At 37.7% G+C, this 20,680-nt stretch overlaps 1 protein-coding gene across 1 annotated transcript in view; it reads right to left on the bottom strand.

The window, feature by feature from the left end:
• The window catches only part of ANKRD33B (ankyrin repeat domain 33B), a 46,076-nt gene that overhangs the window by 8,791 nt on the left and 16,605 nt on the right, over nt 1-20,680 (bottom strand). Inside the window, exons 2-3 of the mRNA XM_064661435.1 lie at nt 6,961-7,090; nt 1,595-1,735 (exon numbers count right to left, since the gene is read on the bottom strand). Of these exons, the coding sequence (XP_064517505.1) occupies nt 1,595-1,735; nt 6,961-7,090 (271 nt within the window). The remainder of the gene's footprint in view (nt 1-1,594; nt 1,736-6,960; nt 7,091-20,680) is intronic.

Here is a 20,680-nt window from a genome sequence, read left to right as displayed (position 1 = left end):
GAATCAGAATAACAAGGACTGAGTTATCTACAAAGCAGAAAGGTCATGAAATAGCTTCTAGTGACCTAAACAGAAAGAACAAGCTTCCATCACATCTCTAGTGAGAATAATAGAAGGCTATGACACTGTAAGGCAAATTAGACAAGTCATAAAGTCTTAGGATTGAAGTTTCTTTTTAAGATTCATAACGGGCACTGGAAAACTCCAGACTAGCATCTGCACAAAGAATGTGTTAGTCCAGAAAGTGCATCTGTTTCTAGCAGTATGCTAGCTCTGACAGTCATTTCATAATTTTTTTAATAAAAATTTAACTTCAAAATGAATGATCTGATTCCAAAGCCCTGATTCCAGTGTAAGAGGCTACAGAACCTTGGAGAAAATGACATGCCAGTCACCACATCATCTAAACATTTTCTGTGTCATATCGATGTCTAGAAACTGGATAGTATTAAATGAATTATAGTAATATCACTACACTCGATAAATTCCTGTGGCTTGAAATATTTTGATTATGAGTGTTTAGACTTCCATGACAGAAAAATCACTGAAATGAACTGCTCATTCAAGATCTCTCTCAATGAAATGGACTTGTAGGACTCTTGGTCTAGACAATAACGATAGTCACATGTCATTTGTTATAATTTCCGTAATATCTAATTTGTGTCAAGTATCTGCAACTGAAATACAAGAATATATACTAATATAAGCTAGCTATTTAATTAGTATATAATGATTTATATACAAATTACTCAATATTAAAATACCATACAACATTGTGGCTGAATGATGCTCTATGCTAGGACTCCTCCTGTAGAGGCTGTTACCCCTCCAGGGGCCTTCTGAGTCTCTTCTCCAGGACCCCTTCAACTTGCAGTGCAATACAGCTGGAAATTCAACTGCAGACAATAGCTAATAGCAAGAAACATAATTCCTGTTCTCAGATGTGAAGAGAGACAGCTGGGAAGAGATGGACCTGATCACTCCCTGTGCCATGACTCCCTCCTTGCAGCAAAGACAGACCTGCTTGTGCCCCGTTGCCCATAAACCTGGAGACCAAATTCAGAACTGTAGAGGCATTAGAAGAAAATCTACATTACCAAATTTCCCACCAGTGTTCCCTGTGGGATATGGCTCCTACACCCAACTCACCTGATGGGAGCCAGAGCCTCCAGAGCTCTCCAGTCCCTGCCCCAGCTGGAGGCACAAGTGGAGGTCTGGCTGTGGTCCCACTACCATCATGCAGGCAGCAAGAGACCTGCATATCTTCCCCAGCTAATTTCATTAGCTCCTTTTCTACAGATTTTGATGCTTCTGCTCCCCAAACTCTCCTGGAGATAATGAATCTCACCCTGACAGCTCTTGGAGAACTCCTGGATGAGGTTCTACAGGCAAACTGAGTGCCCCTGAACCCGCAGCACGTGCCTTCACCACCTTGTCTATGACTTATTTAAAAGCTGCACCCATTTCCAGGGAAGGCTGCACCACAGCTCACAGAGCAAACATCTCAAGAGCCAGTTTTCTTCTTGGTGTTTGTGTATGACTGTCTAGTATTTAGTTAGATGAAGACAAAGAAGCAGCAAAGCACTTTGCATACCTGCCATCATCAAGGCTTTCACACATTCTGTTCGGCCCTGCATTGCAGATTTCATCAGTGCTGTGAATCCAAATGCATTCCTCTTCTCAATATCAAGCCCGGGAAAATAGTTCAACAAATAGTTTGTAATGGTTATGTGCCCTTTAAAGAAATGAAAAAGCAGAGAAAATATGTCACAGAATGAAGGTACTCCCTCAAGGTTAAACCAAAAATTACTCCTGTGGGTTTGATAACTGCAAAATGCAGATAATTAATAAGATCTCTTTTCTTTGTGTACTCTTCCAGTCATTGCAGTTATCAGCCTTTGGCCTGAGGGTTGCAATCAGCCTTGAGTGGCACTGACTTGTGACCAGAGTGTTGAGATAGAAGGTGAAAAACTTGGGTTCCCACCTTCTCTCAAGTTGCTCTCCTTTCTGAAAAGTCAGTTTAAGGTAAGGGAATAATTGAAGGCCAGAGATGGTTCACTCTGAGGTTGCAAGGGGCCCCAGTTTCTTGACTCAATGAGTAGCAATGCAAAGGGAATCCCTACATCTTAAGGAAGGATGGCCCATCACCGTGGGTAACTGACTGCAAACCTTTTTCCCTTCCCTGGTAAAACTGAGCCTTACAATCGTGGTGCTTCATTAAAAAGTGATGATTAGGTATAGTTGTTTCAGCCAATAATACTTAAAAAATATGTCAGGCCTGATATGAGAGAAAAGACTATTTTGTGTAGGATCCCACATTTTTATTTTTCCATCTGACAGTGTAAAGCCACTTGTCTACTCATAAGTAAGAGGAAAATGATGTTTGGTTTTGGTAGTAAAAAAATTCATGTGCCTTGTATGCCAGGATAACTGGTGTTAGCAAGGGCCTACTGAGGACCTGAAGACATCTCTGGCTAAATGGTTGGAAGATCAATTAAGACATCAAATCTTTATAATTGGACTCTCAGGCAAATAGCGAGTGCCTTTATGACTCATTTAAAACAGTTTTCCCTTCACTTGTCAATCATTTTATGATGCTTTGATGCTTTATAAAATAATGCAGTCTGTCAGGCAGCTGCAACAATCACAATTTAATTACTAGGAGCTGTAAGAATATTCTCTCATATCACTCTGCAGTCCGGTTGAATATTCTGTGATGCATGACATTCAAATTCATCTAGAAATGGTACTGAAGCAGATTATAATTTATACAGGACAATTTAAAAAATCTGTGGTGTCACATCTGGTCCAAATTTAATCAGCAGTCGCTTTGTAGCAACACAGTCCTGCACTCACTTTGAAAAACAAGTTAAGAAAATCTTTACTGATTAATTTAAGATATTTTGCAGATGTTACTCTTTTTCTCCTATAATTTTTTATGCTCCGCTACCTTTCTGCATAACTGGAGACTCTCCTGAAACCTGAGCATATGTAAAGATAGTGCAGACAAACTCCAGAGTCTGAGAAAACCAAATAAAGAGCTCCCAGTACCTTGTGCAGTCTGATGAGAATAAAATATAAAGATTCAGCAAACCACAACAAGAAGAACAAAGCAAAAGTGAACTGGGTTCAGGGCAGGATCAAGTGTCCTGGTCCTGCTTACTCAATACAGAGGCCTCAGCTCCACTGACTTTATGGAATAAGATCAGATCCTAGCAGGGTATTGGTTACTACTGAGAGTCTTTGTGCCCAAATTGTTTTGCACGACACTCTCTGTCTCACTGATGTAGAGCATGTGTCTTCATGAAGGCTTTGGAACAGTTGAAATACTGCTTTTTGACCACAGAAACCAGAGACAAACTGAAACAAGGAGAAATCATAAAGTGGAAGATTTTTCAGCAGTTATTACATCACTAACGATTTTCTTCCCTTTGTCAAAAGTATAATTGCAGTAAGAGATGTTTTGCAAATCTGGGGTGATGCTAAGAGTTAATCCTGAAAGACCTTGCTCAGCCTAAACTCTCCAGGGGACTACAGATGGCCTTAAATGAGACAGAAAAAAATACCAACAATAAAATAACTAAGAAAGTTAAGGAGTTTGAGATTCTCAGAAGTTTCATGTCTCAGGGATTCCTTAGAACCTCTTCAATTTTATTCTGCAAGATCTTCTATCCTCTGAGGTTTGCTTCAGATTTCTGGTTCAAACAGATCTAAAATTCAAAGCAAAGCTCAGAGCTGCCAAGTTTTTGTTCAATCCCTGTCATACGCTTTTGATTTAAGGCCATGAAGTTTGCTTTGGTTCTCCTGTGTCTGGGTGCACTAGCAGTGTGTACCTAAATCATAAACCAGGTGAGTCTTCTGTGATGTAAAGTCTGCTATGAAAGGTGTATGCAGCTCTAAAATAAACAAGCCTGGCCTCAGCCAGTTTGGGGATACTGAATTCAAATCAGGCTTTTGCTGTTTGCAAGCCAGATCTGTCTTCTACCAGAACTAGCATGCTAAAGGTACACTTCTTCTCCCTGGGAGCCATACTTAGAGATCAGCACAGATGTCTGTAATAGCTTAATTCACTTAATTGCTGCCACAAAGGAAATGCCTGTAATGATGACAATATTGCCTAATAATCTATGTAAAACAGGCAGAAGGATAAGCTGCATAGTAAGGAAGATGCTTTGTCAAATAACATTGCTATTTTGGATTGTACCTGCAAAACACTTTTGTTTAGTTTGTGGATGGTGAATGGATGGAACAAAAGACACCCAGCATGCTTTATCCCCTGGGTGTTTTAGGTGTTTGTGTTCTCATGTGTTTCTTAATGAACAGAAGCTGGGATAACTTCCAATTTTGTGTTTTCCTAGCTCTACAGCCTTGCCCCAAACTGGTCCCTGTAATGTAAAATATCTATACTCTGTAAGCAAATATGACTCTGTCTGAACACCAGTGCATGCCAATTACCTTACACTGATGTAGCTATGTCCCCATCAGCAACAGAACTGACAAAAAAAAAAAAATAAAAGTAATTTTCCTCCTTCTCCCTTCTCTTTCTTAAATCACTCTCCTTCCTCCCTTTCTTTGCACTTGTTATTTCAATCTCTTGTTTGCATCAATCCCTACTTTTTTTCTGCATTGTCCTCATAATGATGTTTAATGATTTTGCTTCTGCTTCAACAGCATCACCATTCATTTCTGGGCACCACCTGCTGCAGGCTGCAACGAATTTACAGTTTTGGAAGGCAAGCTGTCTTTGAAAAGGGATATAAGAAATAAGAAATATTGAGAAACCAAATGAACAGACCAATTTTCGAACCTGAAATTTACACACAAAGCAGGACACTTTGTGGTTATTTTTGAATACCAGTAAGCTTGTTAAGAAAGTACTGCTTTTCACTGATCTATCCAAGCTGTCTTTCTCAGGACAGCCCATGCAAAAAACTTCAGCTTTAGATACTTTTTTTGAAGGATGAGAAAATCTCAAAAGCAATATGAGAAACTGAATTCACTTATCTTCTGAGACTCAGATTTGAGCATCGCATCTGGGCAGTCATTAAATGACATAAGCAAGTGTGGATTTTAAACTCCACTAGCACAAGTAAATAGGCCTCTCTGTCATCTCCCTTGGCATCTGTACCTCATAATACAAATGCAGCCTCTGCAACATAAGGAACAATTCCTCTGGACTGCAGCTTTTTTCCCATCCAGCTCCTCTTTGGGGTCTGGATGTACATGATGGCTCACTTGGCCAGTGGATCATAACAAAAATAGCAGCACTTTCTGAAAACTTCTAATATTACCTTACAATTAACTGAAATATTGTGGATTTGCTATTAGACTTTCCATAGGAAAACCCATACTTTTGGTATAAATAACAGTGATCTCAGAATAATTTATTTTGCAAAAAATGTTATATTTCCATGGCCTAAAGTTAAAAAAAAAACCACAAATAAATTTTCATCTAAAGGCAAGCTTGTATAAGCTTTGCTTCCAGATCTTTATAATACACTGCTCAGCATTACTACTTAACATCCAGCAATAATTAAGCAGCATCCATTGCACTGTAGCTCCTCTGATTGCAATGTTAACCTCACAGTAATCTCTATTAACACTACAGCATCTTGTGATAATTAATTAAATAACTAGTGTTAACACTGTAGCTCAGGATTATCACAGGCAGGGGAAAACATCCAAGTTGCTGAGGGTTTGTATAAGCGTCTGCTGACTACAGTCATTTCCAATTACTCTGGGGATCAATAGCAAGTACTGGCAGAGAGTGTCAAGTGAATGTCAGTCCTCTGGATTAATTCTGAGCTCATTATCATGAGTTATAAAGGTCAGGAAGGAATGAGTGTTAAATCTTTTGTAGTCCAAATTTATATTAGGGCAGATAAATAAAAGTAGATTAGTGTTTTGGAGACTTCCCCACTTTCTTTGGAAAGCTACCATAACTCATGACTTTGCTATGAATGTGACTACTGTGGTCACAATTGTTTCTTCCAGATTCAAGACCCATCTTGCAGGGACATGATAAAGACTAGGTGTACGTTTCCCTGTAAGTCACTGCCTTTGAGGAGCGTGCTTGAGGGATGCAAAGGAAATCTGGGATGCAGATCTAGGCAACCCTTGGAAAAGCTTTTAGACTACAAAGTGATGATGGCATCCTTGGCGAAATTTTTCCCGATTTACGTGCTTTGGCACTTTGTTAACACTTGTAAGAGAAAACTAAAGCTTCCCTGTACACTTGAAAGTAGTAGCTCTCTTGGGAGTTTCTCTTACATTTAAGTGATCTGATACACTGGTTCACTGAATATTACCATGCTGGGAAGTATAAAAGAAAACCTGGGGCTAAACCTGCTCTCACTCCAGTTTGCATCAGGATTAACATGGTTGATGTCAATATCAGTCTGCTATAAAAGGAGCACTGGCAAACACTAAATCTTGTTGAGGATTTCTTGCTTTTAACTATGCAGTGGATGAAGAATGTCTTAGCAGATAAGGTATTTGTTAAACGATGATACAATTTCCTACAGTCAGGAATTACTACAGACCCACTGAGGTAGGTGTAACAAGCATGGGAGAAAATACATAATCAGCAATAATATAGCACATTACACGTCCACAGTGTTCACTTGTTGCTTGCCGGAGCAAACATAGGAAATAAGCTTGAAAGAACAAAGCAGTATAATATTGCACACGTGGGACAAGATTTTCTTTATTTTTTAAGTTAAAATAATTAATGGTATCTACTAAAAATGTATAACTTTTGCTGTCTTAATCTACTGGATAAATATTACTATAGATTAATTAGTTGAAAGAAAACAAACTTACTTGAGAGTGGGTTTGGCCAGGATTACTTTACACAGGTTAATTTATTTTAGTAATTTGAAAAACAATCCTAAAAAAAGTAGCCAAAACACGCACTTCTCCCAAGACCCTGAGTGTAAGAGATGATACAGAGAGCCTTACCTGCCTGTGCAGCTGTAATTAGAGCTGTGTTCCCTTCGTTGTCTTGCCAGTTCACATCAAGGTGAGGGCATTGTGCTAAGGCTATTACAATATCCACATAACCTTGGTAACAGGCAATGATAAGACCATTCTGTAAGTAAAATATAAAGTGAGAGGGAGGTTTACCAGACTCAAAAAAGTTCAGTGAAAAAGCATACTAGTCTGCTTTTTTATTTATTTTTTTTTTCCAGACCAAAGAACTGAAAAGGTATCAGCATAACTAGTGATTAGCTCCAGGCACAATGTTCAGATCTCAAACACTCCTTTTTATCTCTGCCCTTTGGCAAGTAACATTTGATACTCCTCAGAAATACCTAAGAGAGTAGGTATTACATTATGCTACATGCAAAATAACTGCTTAAAAATGGCTCATGTTTATATGGCTATATACTCTATATCCAAATGAGAATAAATCTGTTTTTATTGTATAATAAAATGAAGCCAGCAGGTAAGATGAACTGGACCTGCTCTGAATATTAATTCTCTGAAAAACCACTACTTCTTCTCTGAAGAGGAAGTGTTAGGCAGGAGTTGTGTTCATACTGCCTGTTGCTATCTTTAAGTACTTCAGGTTTCCCATTAGAACTGCATCTCCTTTTTTTTTATAATCATAAATAAAATTGAATTGCTTTTAGAGTTCCTGTTTAATGTGCTTTATGACAGTTGGAACCTGTAAAACTTCCAGGAGGAAGCCAAGACAGGAGGTAAGCCTTGTAACTCTGCTTGGTAGCCAGATAATGTTTCATTCCACAGGGGTAAAACTGACAATTTCCCTAAAATATAGCAAAATGCAATTGTCATTAATTAAATGGAACAACAGTACTTAATCCTGGCTGCTCACTTGACCACTAGGATGAACACCATTGTCTCTGGTCCTCGGGATTACTCGGGCAGCATTACTGCATAGGGCTGATGGGTTTAGAGGAGGGTAGGTGCAGATAAATTAATGCTCCCTGTGCTCCCTCTTCACTGCCAACACATAACTCAGTTTTCTTGAGCTCAGCATCAGTATCTGACTACCAAAAAGAGAAGAGTAGAAACACAAATCCCAAACTCTGGTAACCCTGCTTGCTGAAGTGCACTCACACAGATATGTCACAAGTTCATAACCACAAAAGACTAGCAAGGAGAACCTGGTTATGAAAACAGAATGGACCACCCTGACTCCTCCATCACTTGCTAAGCAGGTCTTACCTACACATTCTCTTTATTTCTTTTCCCCATGGACACTACTGAGACAGAGACATTCATCAAATGAAAACTGTGCCTTCTGATTTATTATCATTATAACTATTTAGTTAATATTTCAGTGTCCTGCTCCACTATTTTTCTGGATAGTTCTGTTGGCTTAGGTGGCAAACAGCTTCATTGCCAACTCTTTACACTGTTCAGAGGCTATGTAGGTTATTTCTCAATTACATCCTTCAATAAAATAATTACTCAGATTTCTTTTATTCTAAATTCTCCCTTGTCCTCATCATGAAGCAACACCCACCACTGCTTTATAAAGAACATCTCCCTTTCCTTGAGAAGAGCCTGTAATACTTCAAAGCCTTCTATTGAAATTGTACAGAGGATTCTTCTAATTTTTTTCACATATATATATAAATTTTCACTCAAATGTATCTACTTTCCTGGTGGGATTGTTCTGATTAATCCCAGTTTTACTACAATGTAATAGCTTTTAGCTTTTAAAAAAATGTGTCAGTGTCCACTTGGTAAGAACTTCAGCATTATTTTAGTTTCTTTAATAATTTCATTTTTCACCCAATGTTGAGGACATAGTCCTTTACAACTCCAAAAGCTCTGCAGATTTAAAACACTACCCAGTCATTCAGTAAAATGTCAGTTACTAAAAATAGCAGAAAACTAAGTCTACAATAACTTTGAGACCTGAAACTCTTGACAATAAGAAGTGAGGTTCTATTGTTCACTGAAAAAAAAGACATTTTTTAAGAGAGTGGTTGTTCCAAAAACGTTGTAAGAATATCATCTCTAATGGATAAAAACTGTTTCACCCAGTATCTGGAGGATATTTTCACTGAAAAAATTTGTCTTCTAAAAATATTTATCAGATGCTTAAAAAAAAAAAAGTTCTTTTTTTTGATCTCTCTGTAAAAGAAATGCAAACTGTAAATGAGTAAAATTAAAATATTGTGAAAATACAGTAAAATTTTATAAAACAATAATGAATAACAAACATTAGGTCTTTTTCGTGAGAGATTTTTGCATTGCAGTGTTTTGGGAATTTTGTCCTACTTTTAGTGGGTATGTCCATCAGATAGGATCTAACGCATCCAACGCTGGCATTCTGATTTCAGCAGATATGAGTCACAAATTATCTCAAAATCCATCAAACTCATTCACCATTCTGAGTTTACAAACCGGAAGGATTATTAAGGTATCAACATTTTCTGAAGTTTATTTTGCAAAGATGCTATCAAAGACTGCTTGCTTAAGGATAAAGAAAGACAACAGAGAGTAGGATTCCTGAGGGATTACATGATGCAGTAGCATCATTCCTGAAGGATGGTTATACAAATCTGAAGTGAGTCAGATAAGAGTGTGAGAATCCAGCATTCAGTGGAGTGTGTGCCCAGCCATCCCTGGTTGAGAAGAAAAACAAGCAATCGCATGAGGACATAAAAACAAATCCCTTTTCTGCCATATGGTTACCAGCACTGTCCATGGCTATAAAGCTGATGTGAGGGCTCCCTTCTTGCCCTAACCCATTACATGTTCCATAGGGTGAGACAGACTGCTTACTGAGGGATTGCTTTCCTTTGCATAACACTTTCAAATGTGTCAGATACTGAAATGGGCTTCAAGGGGCTACAGCTTTAGAATGAAAGTTGCAATAAGCTCCTAGATTTGATGGTTATTTCCCAAATCCTTGTTCAATGATACTATGATGATTTGTGGTACCAAGTTGCTTTCTCTTTCATCTTTTTTTTTTTCTCTTTGTGTCCACTTCTGGCCCTGTCTGTATTCTGCTTGCTGAAAGGTAGTCCAAGCAGATCATCCAGGATGTACAATCAGTCAATAACAATGTGAGTTATTAGTCTGGAATCTTTAAGTTCATACACCAATAAATACCATAATATATTAAAAACTCCTTCAACAGTCCCAATTAATAAATATAAGTGATACAAAATTGCTTTCAACAAACTGCCTTTTGAAGCAATCAGTAAAGCAGTAGTCTGTATCACAGCAGTCTGGAGGAAAATACAGCTGTACACGTAATGTCTTTTAAAAAGATAAAAATAAATTAGTTTTAGTTAGAAAATACCAAACCTGAGCAATCCGATTACTCTCAGAAAAGAGATGACATTAATGTTCTACCAAGGCATCAATTATTCTGCTCCTCATATGAAGGGTCATGGTGCAATTATGAAGTGGTCAGTGTACACGGGGAAAAAATGTAATTTTTAAATTGGGTTTTACTATTATTTTTGTCAGTAAGATCCATTTTCAGAAATATTCACTACAGTGAAAGCTTTAGGAAAAAGGAAAATTGGTGATTCTTAAAAATATGTCCTTTCCCTCAGACTTTAACAGCCTCCTTTAACAGCAATCTTTCTGCTCTCTTCCCTTTCATATATCCACAGCCACCACTTATTTTAAATCATAATAAAAACTCAAACTATTCCCATTAATATATAATATTATTAATCAATTATTCGATGGTACAACTCTACATATGTCACAGCATGCAAGCACAGTATCCCTGTTTTTCAAGGACTTGCTCTCTCCCCATCAGTGGCCAGAGTTGCTCCTAGAGCAATGAAAGAGAATAGGCAAAAAAATCTGTTTTAATCCTCTGTGCAGAAGAGACCTTAAATATAAAACAAGATTTGCAACACATCCTATTTAGTTTTTCAAATATCTCATACAGACTCTGTGTGACAAACAAGAAAGCATGAGTCAGCCATCACATCAAATACATTAACATTTGCTGTCTTTTTTCCCACATAAGGGGTGGTTGAAAATGAGCTCAGTAACTTTTTTTTTTCCAAGTAGAAACCACAATACTCCCAGGTGTTGAGAGCTCTCTCTTTCCTCTGTGGAATATTTGGCATTTCACAGAGTTTTCCCACAGTTTTTCTATAATATATGACATACCTGATTTCTATATATTTAGCATAGTTTTGAAAGATCCCCCTTTGTTTTGAAGTGACAGAGCAAAATTAACGATACTTTATTTGGAATACGTGACAAAACAGTCAGTCTGGGATAAATTATTTATTTTTATAACTAGTTTTCTTATTTTCATCCCAGAGCACATAAATGAACATTTCAGGCATGGGACTACATGAAGTTAATCAGATGATGCAACACCTTCCTTGAGCAGTGAAACTTTTGATTCTATTTAAACTGATAATTCTTCATGTGTCTTTGATTTCATGTAAGACTGGAATAGTGGTGCCATTATGAAAATAACCTCTGTTTTGCTCAGTTGTGATGACATAACATGCCTAAGTGAAGTCATGGATATCTCAGGAGACAATTTTATAAATCAGATATTATGACAAAATTACAGATGTAAGGCTATTTGTCCACTAGATCATTACAGATAATAGAAATCACAAAAAATATTAGAGGATCAATATTGAACTCAAGCTGAACAGCAAGCAAATCACATACAGCATGCAATTAATTTAGCTTTTAAAAAAATCTCTTCAGGCAACTTATTTTCCACCAAAATGCTGAGAATGAAAACAGCTTATTACAGTTTTTTGCCTATTATCCCAGAAAAAAATGAGTCTGGCAAAAGACTAAATTGATATTACCCATTGCCCTTCATAAGCAACTTGATAAATCAACTGCCCAGTTTCCTTTGCATGCATCTGTAAGTATTAATGACAATTCTGCAAGGTTGGTTTACCAGCAATGATTAAAACCACATGTAATTGAATTAAGTCAGATAATGATTCATTGTAATCCATAATCACATGCAAGGACAACTATGAAAATTATGTCTAAGTTAAAAACATATTACACAAAAAATATAATTAAATGGAAGAATAAAAAAGATAAAAGGAGTAAAAAGTTGTGCTTAAACTTTTTCTTGTTGATTCATTAAAACAATAATTTGTATGTTTTGTACAAAACTCACTATTAGAACTAAATATAGGTATCACTCACTATAACATAACTTATATACAAAGCAAAAAAAAAATTAAAATAAGGTCAAGTATTTAAAAATAAATCTCCCAAAGTCATTTGAGGGAAATTCTGATGTCCACTAGAAACTCTAAAATTCTCTTAACAGAGATTCTAAATTTACATTGTACTAAGAGCAAAATTTAGCACTGAGCACCACTACCAGCTATATACTAATTTGTGTGTCATGCACAAAACTTTCCAGATTGCATATGGCAATCTGAGAAACTTTCATAAGTGGATTGAGCTTGTATTATATTTGGCTTAGGCTGATTACTTCAACAGTGACTGGAATGAGGTAATTATTCAGGTCATCAGTCCCATGAGAAGTGGTGTTGATGTGCTACAGAAATCCATCAAGCACATAAGCTTTAATATTATCTGCATAAAATAATTTAGGCTGACCTTTTAGAGAAAGGGCTACAACAGCTTAGTCACATACAAATTTGTGTTGGGAAAGTGACAAAAAAAGAACTGGGAATTTAAATAAGTTTTGTGCTACTGTTGCTTAGACAAAACCCCACATGCCTGGAGTGGGTAAGGGAGGAGAGTCTAATTTTGTCAGGGAAAGTGATCCAAGAAATACAAAAGGGTATTCAAGCAGAGATGAAACATCAGTGTGCTAAACTCACTGCCTGCTCTGCAGAGGAACATAATAGCCAGAAGCACAATCCTGTATCCAAAAGCAAGCTCAAATGGCACTGCCCCTTCCGGTGCCTGAGTACTGAAGGCATAAAATTGCTGCCTTTGCTTTGCAGCATTATGATCACTCACTGATTCATTTCTCATCATGAACTGCACTCCACTACATAAAAGCACAGGCTAGTCCACAGACACACAGATGATGACCCACCATTCTTCCCCTCCATTTTTTTGGATATGTTCAAATTCACTTATTTTGTGAACACTTCTTGAATCAGTCAGGTCACATGTCTTCAAGTAAAGGTATAGCTTAGTATATGTATCATTTCTGCAGTAATCCTTACTTAATCTATTCTAATCCAAATCTCCATGATCACCTCTAAAAATAGTCCCAGGAAAGTTCGTTTTCCTATGCCTGCAAAAGCTTGCATTATGCAACGAAGAAAACTAGTGCCTCGTGTAATAAATCAGACAACAGGAAATAGTGTGGCTTTCCTTATTTACTGAAATGTACGTTGTCTGATTTGGTTTCAGCATCCCTGGTGATATAAGCAGCTGGCACAAATCTTGGGAAGTAAATTCCGAGAGCCATAAGGGACGCACAACACAAATAAACACATGCTGTGTAGTCAGAGACATTCCAGTTGGTGGGATATATAGGAAATTATTTTTTTTTTTATCATATGGCAATACTGGTACTTACAAGGTATTAACCCTCCTTTCTATTTTTTTAATATCAAGACACATAATAAAAGCAAATAGGAAATCTAAAACCCTGGAGCTGATGGGGATTTAAGGGTCATACACTGTTCCACAAGAGGATGGAAAACATGCTCAGCTCCTACACTGCCCTACATCTCCCATCAACAGCCACCTAGTTGCCTCTTGGCACAGCTCCCTTGATCAAAGTTGGGGCAAGAGGACAACCGAAGAGTCAGATAATTTTCAACCTGTGGGAAGCCTGATGGAAGGAAAACAGGACCATTACACCAAAAGTAGTGATACTTTTTTTTCCTCCTTGCTCCTGTGGGGAATTCTCATCTTCCCATGAGGCAAAGTCCAGGTAAGACAACACCTGGGCACTCAGGAGCCCTGCACCTCATCCTGCTCCTCTCCCCAGATGCTCCAGGAGCCATGGAGGGCATCTTCTCTCTCACACTCTTTTCCTCAGCATCTGCTGCAACCTCTCACCCCTCACACAGCTCCACCAAATCACACCATGTCCAAAGGGCTGGAGGGCTGATGGAAAGTAGAAGACATTTTTTGACTGTATAACCTGACCGATGGCCAATGCTTGCAAGACCTCTTCTCCCTATCACCGGAGAAAATGGCCATTTTACTCCTCACTGTATCATATCTCCTCAACAATCCTTTTCATGGCAGAAGTAGGACAGAAGCAGAGGACACTCAGGATTACATCTAACAGTGGAAACAACCCTGCAAAAAAATATGAACCAAGGGACACTGTGCCAACTGAGTGGCAGGAGGCTGGCTGCATTGCCAGCTGTTTTCCTATGAGTTAAGCTGACCTCGGTGATGCTCTTTGAAACAGCAGCAACTGGATCTACGTTGTCACATGAAAAATCTTTTATTGCTCTTTCCTCTCTGAACCTCAGCTTGAACTGAGGACCTGAACATGTGAACAAGAGCTAGTTGCAGCTATAACTAACTCAGGCCTATTTTAATGCTAAGGTGCTTGAGTTACGAAATTTAATGTGATTCCATTAAAACAAATTTAAAAAAAATTGTTCAGGATGTTAGCAGGCATGCACATTCATGCTCAGGACCAATTTTGTTAAAATATTACATTATTTTTTAGTGAGAGCAGTAGAGATTATATTAGGAATGTACTCATCAGTCTGAAGTTCCAACAGATTGGAGAAGTTCCTTTGCTAGTGGCAGAGACGGTTGTGCAACCAAGCAATATACAGAATCAAGAAGTAAATATGGAAAGAGTGGAATCTGGGATCATTTTCCCTCAGAGTGATATCTCATGTAGTGCAATCAGTCCAAAATAAAGCTTTCCAATGTATGTGAGATCTGTGGTCATAGCAGAGGTAGCTAAAAGGAAATTATCTTAGGATTCAATATCATGACAAATCAGCCCAGAATTCCATTTTTGGGAAAGGGTTCTATGTTCTGTTTGGGGGATGCCTGGCTGTAAAGGACAGAAAATAGTGTGGGAAGATGGTAGGGGAAGTAACACAAATTTTACCAGGTTAAATTTTTTATTTTCATTTTATTTAAACTGTCATGTTGGTTACAACTAACAAATAGTGATGATTCCTCATAAATAATGCAGCCTTTACTAATCCTAGCTTACCTGTTTGTACTGCATGTAGTAATCAGTGTTAATACTGTCAAATGTTTGTGCTAAATTTTGATAATGTTGACAGTAGTAACACGTGATACATGGCAGCCACATTTATACAATTTTCTTTGCTATCCGTATTTTACTATCTGTGCTAAACACAGGTAGTGTTTAGCATTAAAAAAGTGAGAGGTCTGGCTTCAGAAAAGAATGCAAATTATCTACTGTGAGGGTGGTGAGGCACTGGAGCAGATTGTCCAGAGAATTTGTGAATGCCTCATCCTTGCAAGTGTTCAAGGCCAGGTTGGATGGTGCCCTGAGCAACCTGGGTGGCATCCCTGCCCATTCCAGGGGTTTGGAACTAGATGATCTTTAGAGTCTCTTCCACACCAAACCATTCTCTGATTCTATGATTCTATGTTCAGAACTTTAATGAGGGGATCTAAACCCTGGAGGCATTTTTACCACAAATCCCATGTCTATAAGGTGCTTTAAACAATTAGCAACCAATTAACCGCAGAGGGTTTGGGAGGCAATGTGACAGACTCCCACCAACATCAGGATCCTGCCCCAGCAAACGGGGAGCAGATTTTGATTTCATTTCTTTTTCTTTCACTGGCTTGTTATGCAATGCTCATAAAGACTTCCAATGGCTGGAAACCATTCTGTGAACAAGGATGATGTATTTCTGGATCCTTAAATGAACAGCCCATTATTATGCTTTATTTGGAACAGGTGTTTCCAGCTAGTGATAAATCCAAAGCAGCAAAGTGCTGACTGCTTCCTCCTGTGGACATCTGAGGCTGGGAGCACCTGCTGCTTTGGCCATTTGCTGCACAAAGCTGCAATAGGTTTGGGAACCACTGGAAAAAAGTGTGTTTGTAATAAAGCTCAAACTACACCTTTCTTGGAAATAATTATGTGTAAAACATTTTTGAAAATTTTTCATTTGCCAGATTACTTTAAAATCTGTTGTTTCAGTTGTAGTCTCCCAATCATTTATATCATTGAAGCATTTTGTTTATTTTATTTTCAGAAAGACAAAACCCCTAAGAGGTGAACAAAATGATTGTCAAAGGCAGATCATCTAACAGCGTAACCCAAACCTGATGTGACCTGTATGCAGTGCACTCACTCACCATAAAAGACCTTAAGGGAAACCAGTTTAGATGTGAACCATAAGTCCTGTTCCTGACAGACTCTACTGATAATTTCTCTTCGGATCTCTAAATATATATATATATATATTCACACGCATTTAATATGAAAAGGAGAGTTTGCAACATTTTAAAAATATATTTTGTAGCCCATTCACGCCGTAGCATAGCATATTAGAAGCCATATGAAATGCATTTTGTGCACTGACATAACTCTGTCAAAAAGAGCTCCCTTTGGCTTTAAAGCATATGATTTAACTCCTCTCTGTGTTCAATAGATGCATTTTCCTTTTTGTTATGTTCTGTCAAACACCAGCAGGCTGAAGCTTAGATCTGTTGCAAGAGACTAAATAGAGTGTTTGAATACATAGGTTTTTTCAGGAGACCTCTTCAAAAGTAAAGACTCACAAAATCTTTGTAAAGATAAATTTCAACTTGACACTGGGTAAAAGATGAATGTACAACCTTCCACTCTGTCAGAACCTATCATTGTATTTAATCTGTGTCTTCTGCAAAGAATATTTTAAAGGACTCAAGACATTTTCACTGTGAAATTCTCTGGAATGACCAATGATGAGCTTGCAAGCACCCTCTTGTGGCAGTGAGCTCCCATAGTTTTATTAGGAGAGACCTTCCCAAGAAGTTTCTTTTCCTCCAACTTCTGTAAATTCATTTTGCTTCTGTTTCTCTGAGCCTTTTGGTTGTGAAATCAAAATCTTGTAAAGAAAGAGCGCAGGAAGAGATCTGTCCATCAGTAACTAATCTGCCACTGGAAAAAAAAAAAAACAAAAAAACAACAAACAAAAAACCCAAACCCAACCAACCAACAACATCAAAAAAAGAGCAAAAAACCAAACGAACAAAAAAAAAAAAAACCTAAACCAAAAAAATCGTCTCTTTCCTCAGTAGGAAATCATCGTGATGAAGAAAAATACCCATCAGGATGAAATCTCTTCCTTTCAGAGGCCCTATGCTCACCAAGAGAAGCAACTGCAAACCCTTCTTGGGACACCAGGGATGGGGAACTGCCTGCATGCTACACACAGTGCTGCATAATGGGTTGTAACTAGATGAGCTTTAAAGTCCCTTCCAACCCATGATTCTATGATTCTATAATACCAGACATAAAAGTACCATCCTATTTCCTCACCTTTAGATCTAAAGAAGCTGTAAGAGCAGTAAAGGCCCAGTCCCCATCTTAGACTGCCATTTCACATTAAGCTTCATAATGACATCAGTGTATACATAACACCCTCATTGGGTCTTCTTCCCAACCAACCCTGTGCTCTGCTTCTTGAACCTCATTGCTACCTTTTCTATAACACCTCTAATAATAATCCTTTCTCTTGATCGTGGATCTTGTAATAATAAGCTTATTGATTCTGAAATTGACTTAAATGGACCAAGAAAACATGGTAAACTTTCTTCCCCAGTGAAAACAAAGACAGGAAATGACCAGATGCCCTTGAACAGCAGAATGGGAAATGATTCTCAGATGAGAGTATTAGTATTTCTCCCATAAGATTCACCTTACATACTTCAGTCTAGAAGTGCTATCACATAGCAACAGCCAGAATCCTCTTTTCAACCAAGAGTAACAACACAGTAACAACAACCAGTCATTGCTGTTCACGGAAATGCAAGACAGATCCTGACATTCAGATAGAAATGTATGTTGAAATATTACTGCAAGGTGTGAAAGAGGTTCTCCACCTGGACCAGGTGTTACTATTTTACTTCTATCAAGCAAAGATCCCACTGATGGGATTTCATTATCTTTCCTCTTCAGATTATCATAAACTAATGCAAGGGACAATGGTTCTTTGGATGTCAGAGTATCCAGGTTCTTGAAAGCCCTTATTGTTCGCTTTCTGCAGTGAAAGAGCCTCCTTCGTCAACTATATGCATCTGTTTTTACCTACGCTGGTTTTCCACTCTGTTATGCCCATTCTTGTTCTTTCCTGAGCTCTAACAAAATGAAAGGGGTTTTTTGGGCATAAATATGAAAAAGCTCTCCTGCTTTTCATTAGAAAACAAGATCTTTGGGCAATAGATTCATCTGTGGTGAATTGATGGGAGGTGTCTGTTTTTCACTCAGGGATCTAAAGTGGATTTTGGTGTGTGTGGATTAGTGTCAAGTCTCGTGATTCTAAAAGGTTGCAATCCTATAATCCCACAGCTCAGTGCAATGCAGCTGCTGTGGAATATCACAGATGACCCTGCTGGTGGCAAAAAAAAAATATGGATTTTTATAACTGTTACTTCTTGGATTCAGGCTTGTCTTTCACTCTTTCCCACCTATGTGTGGCTTATTACTAGTGCTCCACAAATTGCCCTGAAAAGTGGGTATCCATAAAATGAAAAAAAACCAAGAAAATAAAGAGCCACTAATAACTAATTTTTTAAACACAACCTTGATAAATTCACACTCTCTAAATCTCTGTTTAATTCTAGGTGAAAACACTACCTTCAAATAAACTATGCAATTTTAAAGTAATGCACCGTGAACAAACACCATAAATTTCATTCCCATATTTTTCATCTTTTATAACATTTAGAAACAGTGATGACTATGATCGCATTTTAAATTATCAGCAGAACATGTGATCTGTATTTCAGTAAGACTTCTGTTTTTTATGTAAATGTGCTTTGGTCAAGAGCAAACAGGGTTATGCTCTTGTGACTTACACCTACACTGTCAGCTCTGAAATGTTCACGGCTGGTTAGCAAGCAAGAACTCTTACTATAAAAACCATCAACCTACAGTTGTGTCTATTTAAGTAATAAAGAAACTAGTAGGCTGCACAAAGCCACTGGAGAGGAAATTCAGCATGCCTCAGGCTTACCATTAAGGAATGGTTCCTTCCTGAAGGTTTAGCATCACCCTGTGAAAAGTGTTTTATTTTAACAAAAGTCAGAATTACAGTTTTGAAAGATCAGACTAGCACTTGGCTAAATCAAGAGCACTGCTGCTACTGGCTTGCAAGTCCTACTGAATAGCCTCACATTAATTTAGTGCTGTATTTAGGGAATGGGCTCATCCACAATGTTAATTTGAAAGAGGCTCAGCCCAATTTTTTTGTTTGAGAAAACACACACCATGACATCGAATCAATCTGTTCAGAAGGACCTTTTTTCCTCTGGTAGCTCACTGGTTTTTTACATTCAACTTTTAAAGATCCTGAAGAATGTGTTTGAAAAGCAGGTTTGTGGGTTTGAAGTGTGCATTCCCATATTAAATTTCTCTCTTGTATTATCTCAATTGGATCAATAAGGATTAATCAACCACTGCAGCTGTAACAGGTATCAGTGTATGAACAGACTATTCAGGAAAGGTGAAAATCATATTTGGAATATCCAAGTGGGACACAGTAGCATCACCACACTACAGAGCTGTGACCACCCTATTTATCTCAGCTGAGCATCTAGCTCCATGCAATAAAGGCAGGAAGGCATCTTCTCCCTCTGTGTTTGAATCTAGGAATCTCATCTTCTAATGAATACACTCCATTCATCTAAATAATAAAGAAACATAGGGAGGGATTGAACATTGACATACCATTGAATTTGAAGATGATAGAATTAAATATCTGGGGGGAAAAAGAGGGAGGAACAATTCCAAATTTATATTCAAGTACTTGGAATTTCTAGATACCATCTGCCTTTGTAAAAACTGCTAAATCATTAATACAATATACACACTTTACAAAACAGTTTCAGCCAAACCATCCAGAAACAGTTCTTCTACTTCACAAAATTGGAGAATATTGGGATAAACTGTAAAACAGCTATTATTAAGTCAGAAGTCCAAGAATTCAAATAAACAATCTACTTTTTAATTTAGGGATCTGTATCTATGAAAGAAATGGTAGACATTTAAATCAGAGATTTTTTAACAAAAGAACGGCTTTTGCTGAAAAGAAACATGCTACAAAAAAAGCAGCATGTATCAAATACATCCAATGGAAGTTTTTCAAAGCTCTTTCTGGTGAGCTTGACACATCTCTCTGCTCCACAACAGTTGAATTGCAACAGAGTCTTTGGATATGTCAAGACACTGCTTGACTGTAAGATGGCATTTTTGTTGACAGCAGCTCACTAATGAGAACAGTATCTGAACACACGAAGGGACCTTTGAGTGATGCTCCAGACCCCTGGAGAAAAAAAAAAAAAATTAAAAAAAGGATAGCTGGCTTAAAGGAAATTTTCAACATACAGTTGGAATCTAAAATTCATCACAAAAGCTTTCCAATTTCTGCAGCTGAAGATTTGCAAATGAATACCTTTACCTTTTATACAGAATTAAAGGATACAGAAATACAGAAAAATATTGTCTACCTGACTGGTTCCACCTCAGTTTGTGACAGCTTTTAGTGTTCACAAGAAGACTATATCCTCTTGTATATAG

This window comes from Pseudopipra pipra, chromosome 1, assembly GCF_036250125.1.
Source record: "Pseudopipra pipra isolate bDixPip1 chromosome 1, bDixPip1.hap1, whole genome shotgun sequence".
NCBI classification, from domain to species: Eukaryota; Metazoa; Chordata; class Aves; order Passeriformes; family Pipridae; genus Pseudopipra; species Pseudopipra pipra.
The sequence above is the reverse complement of the archived record's forward strand: the minus strand, read 5'-3'. Positions and strand labels throughout refer to the sequence as shown.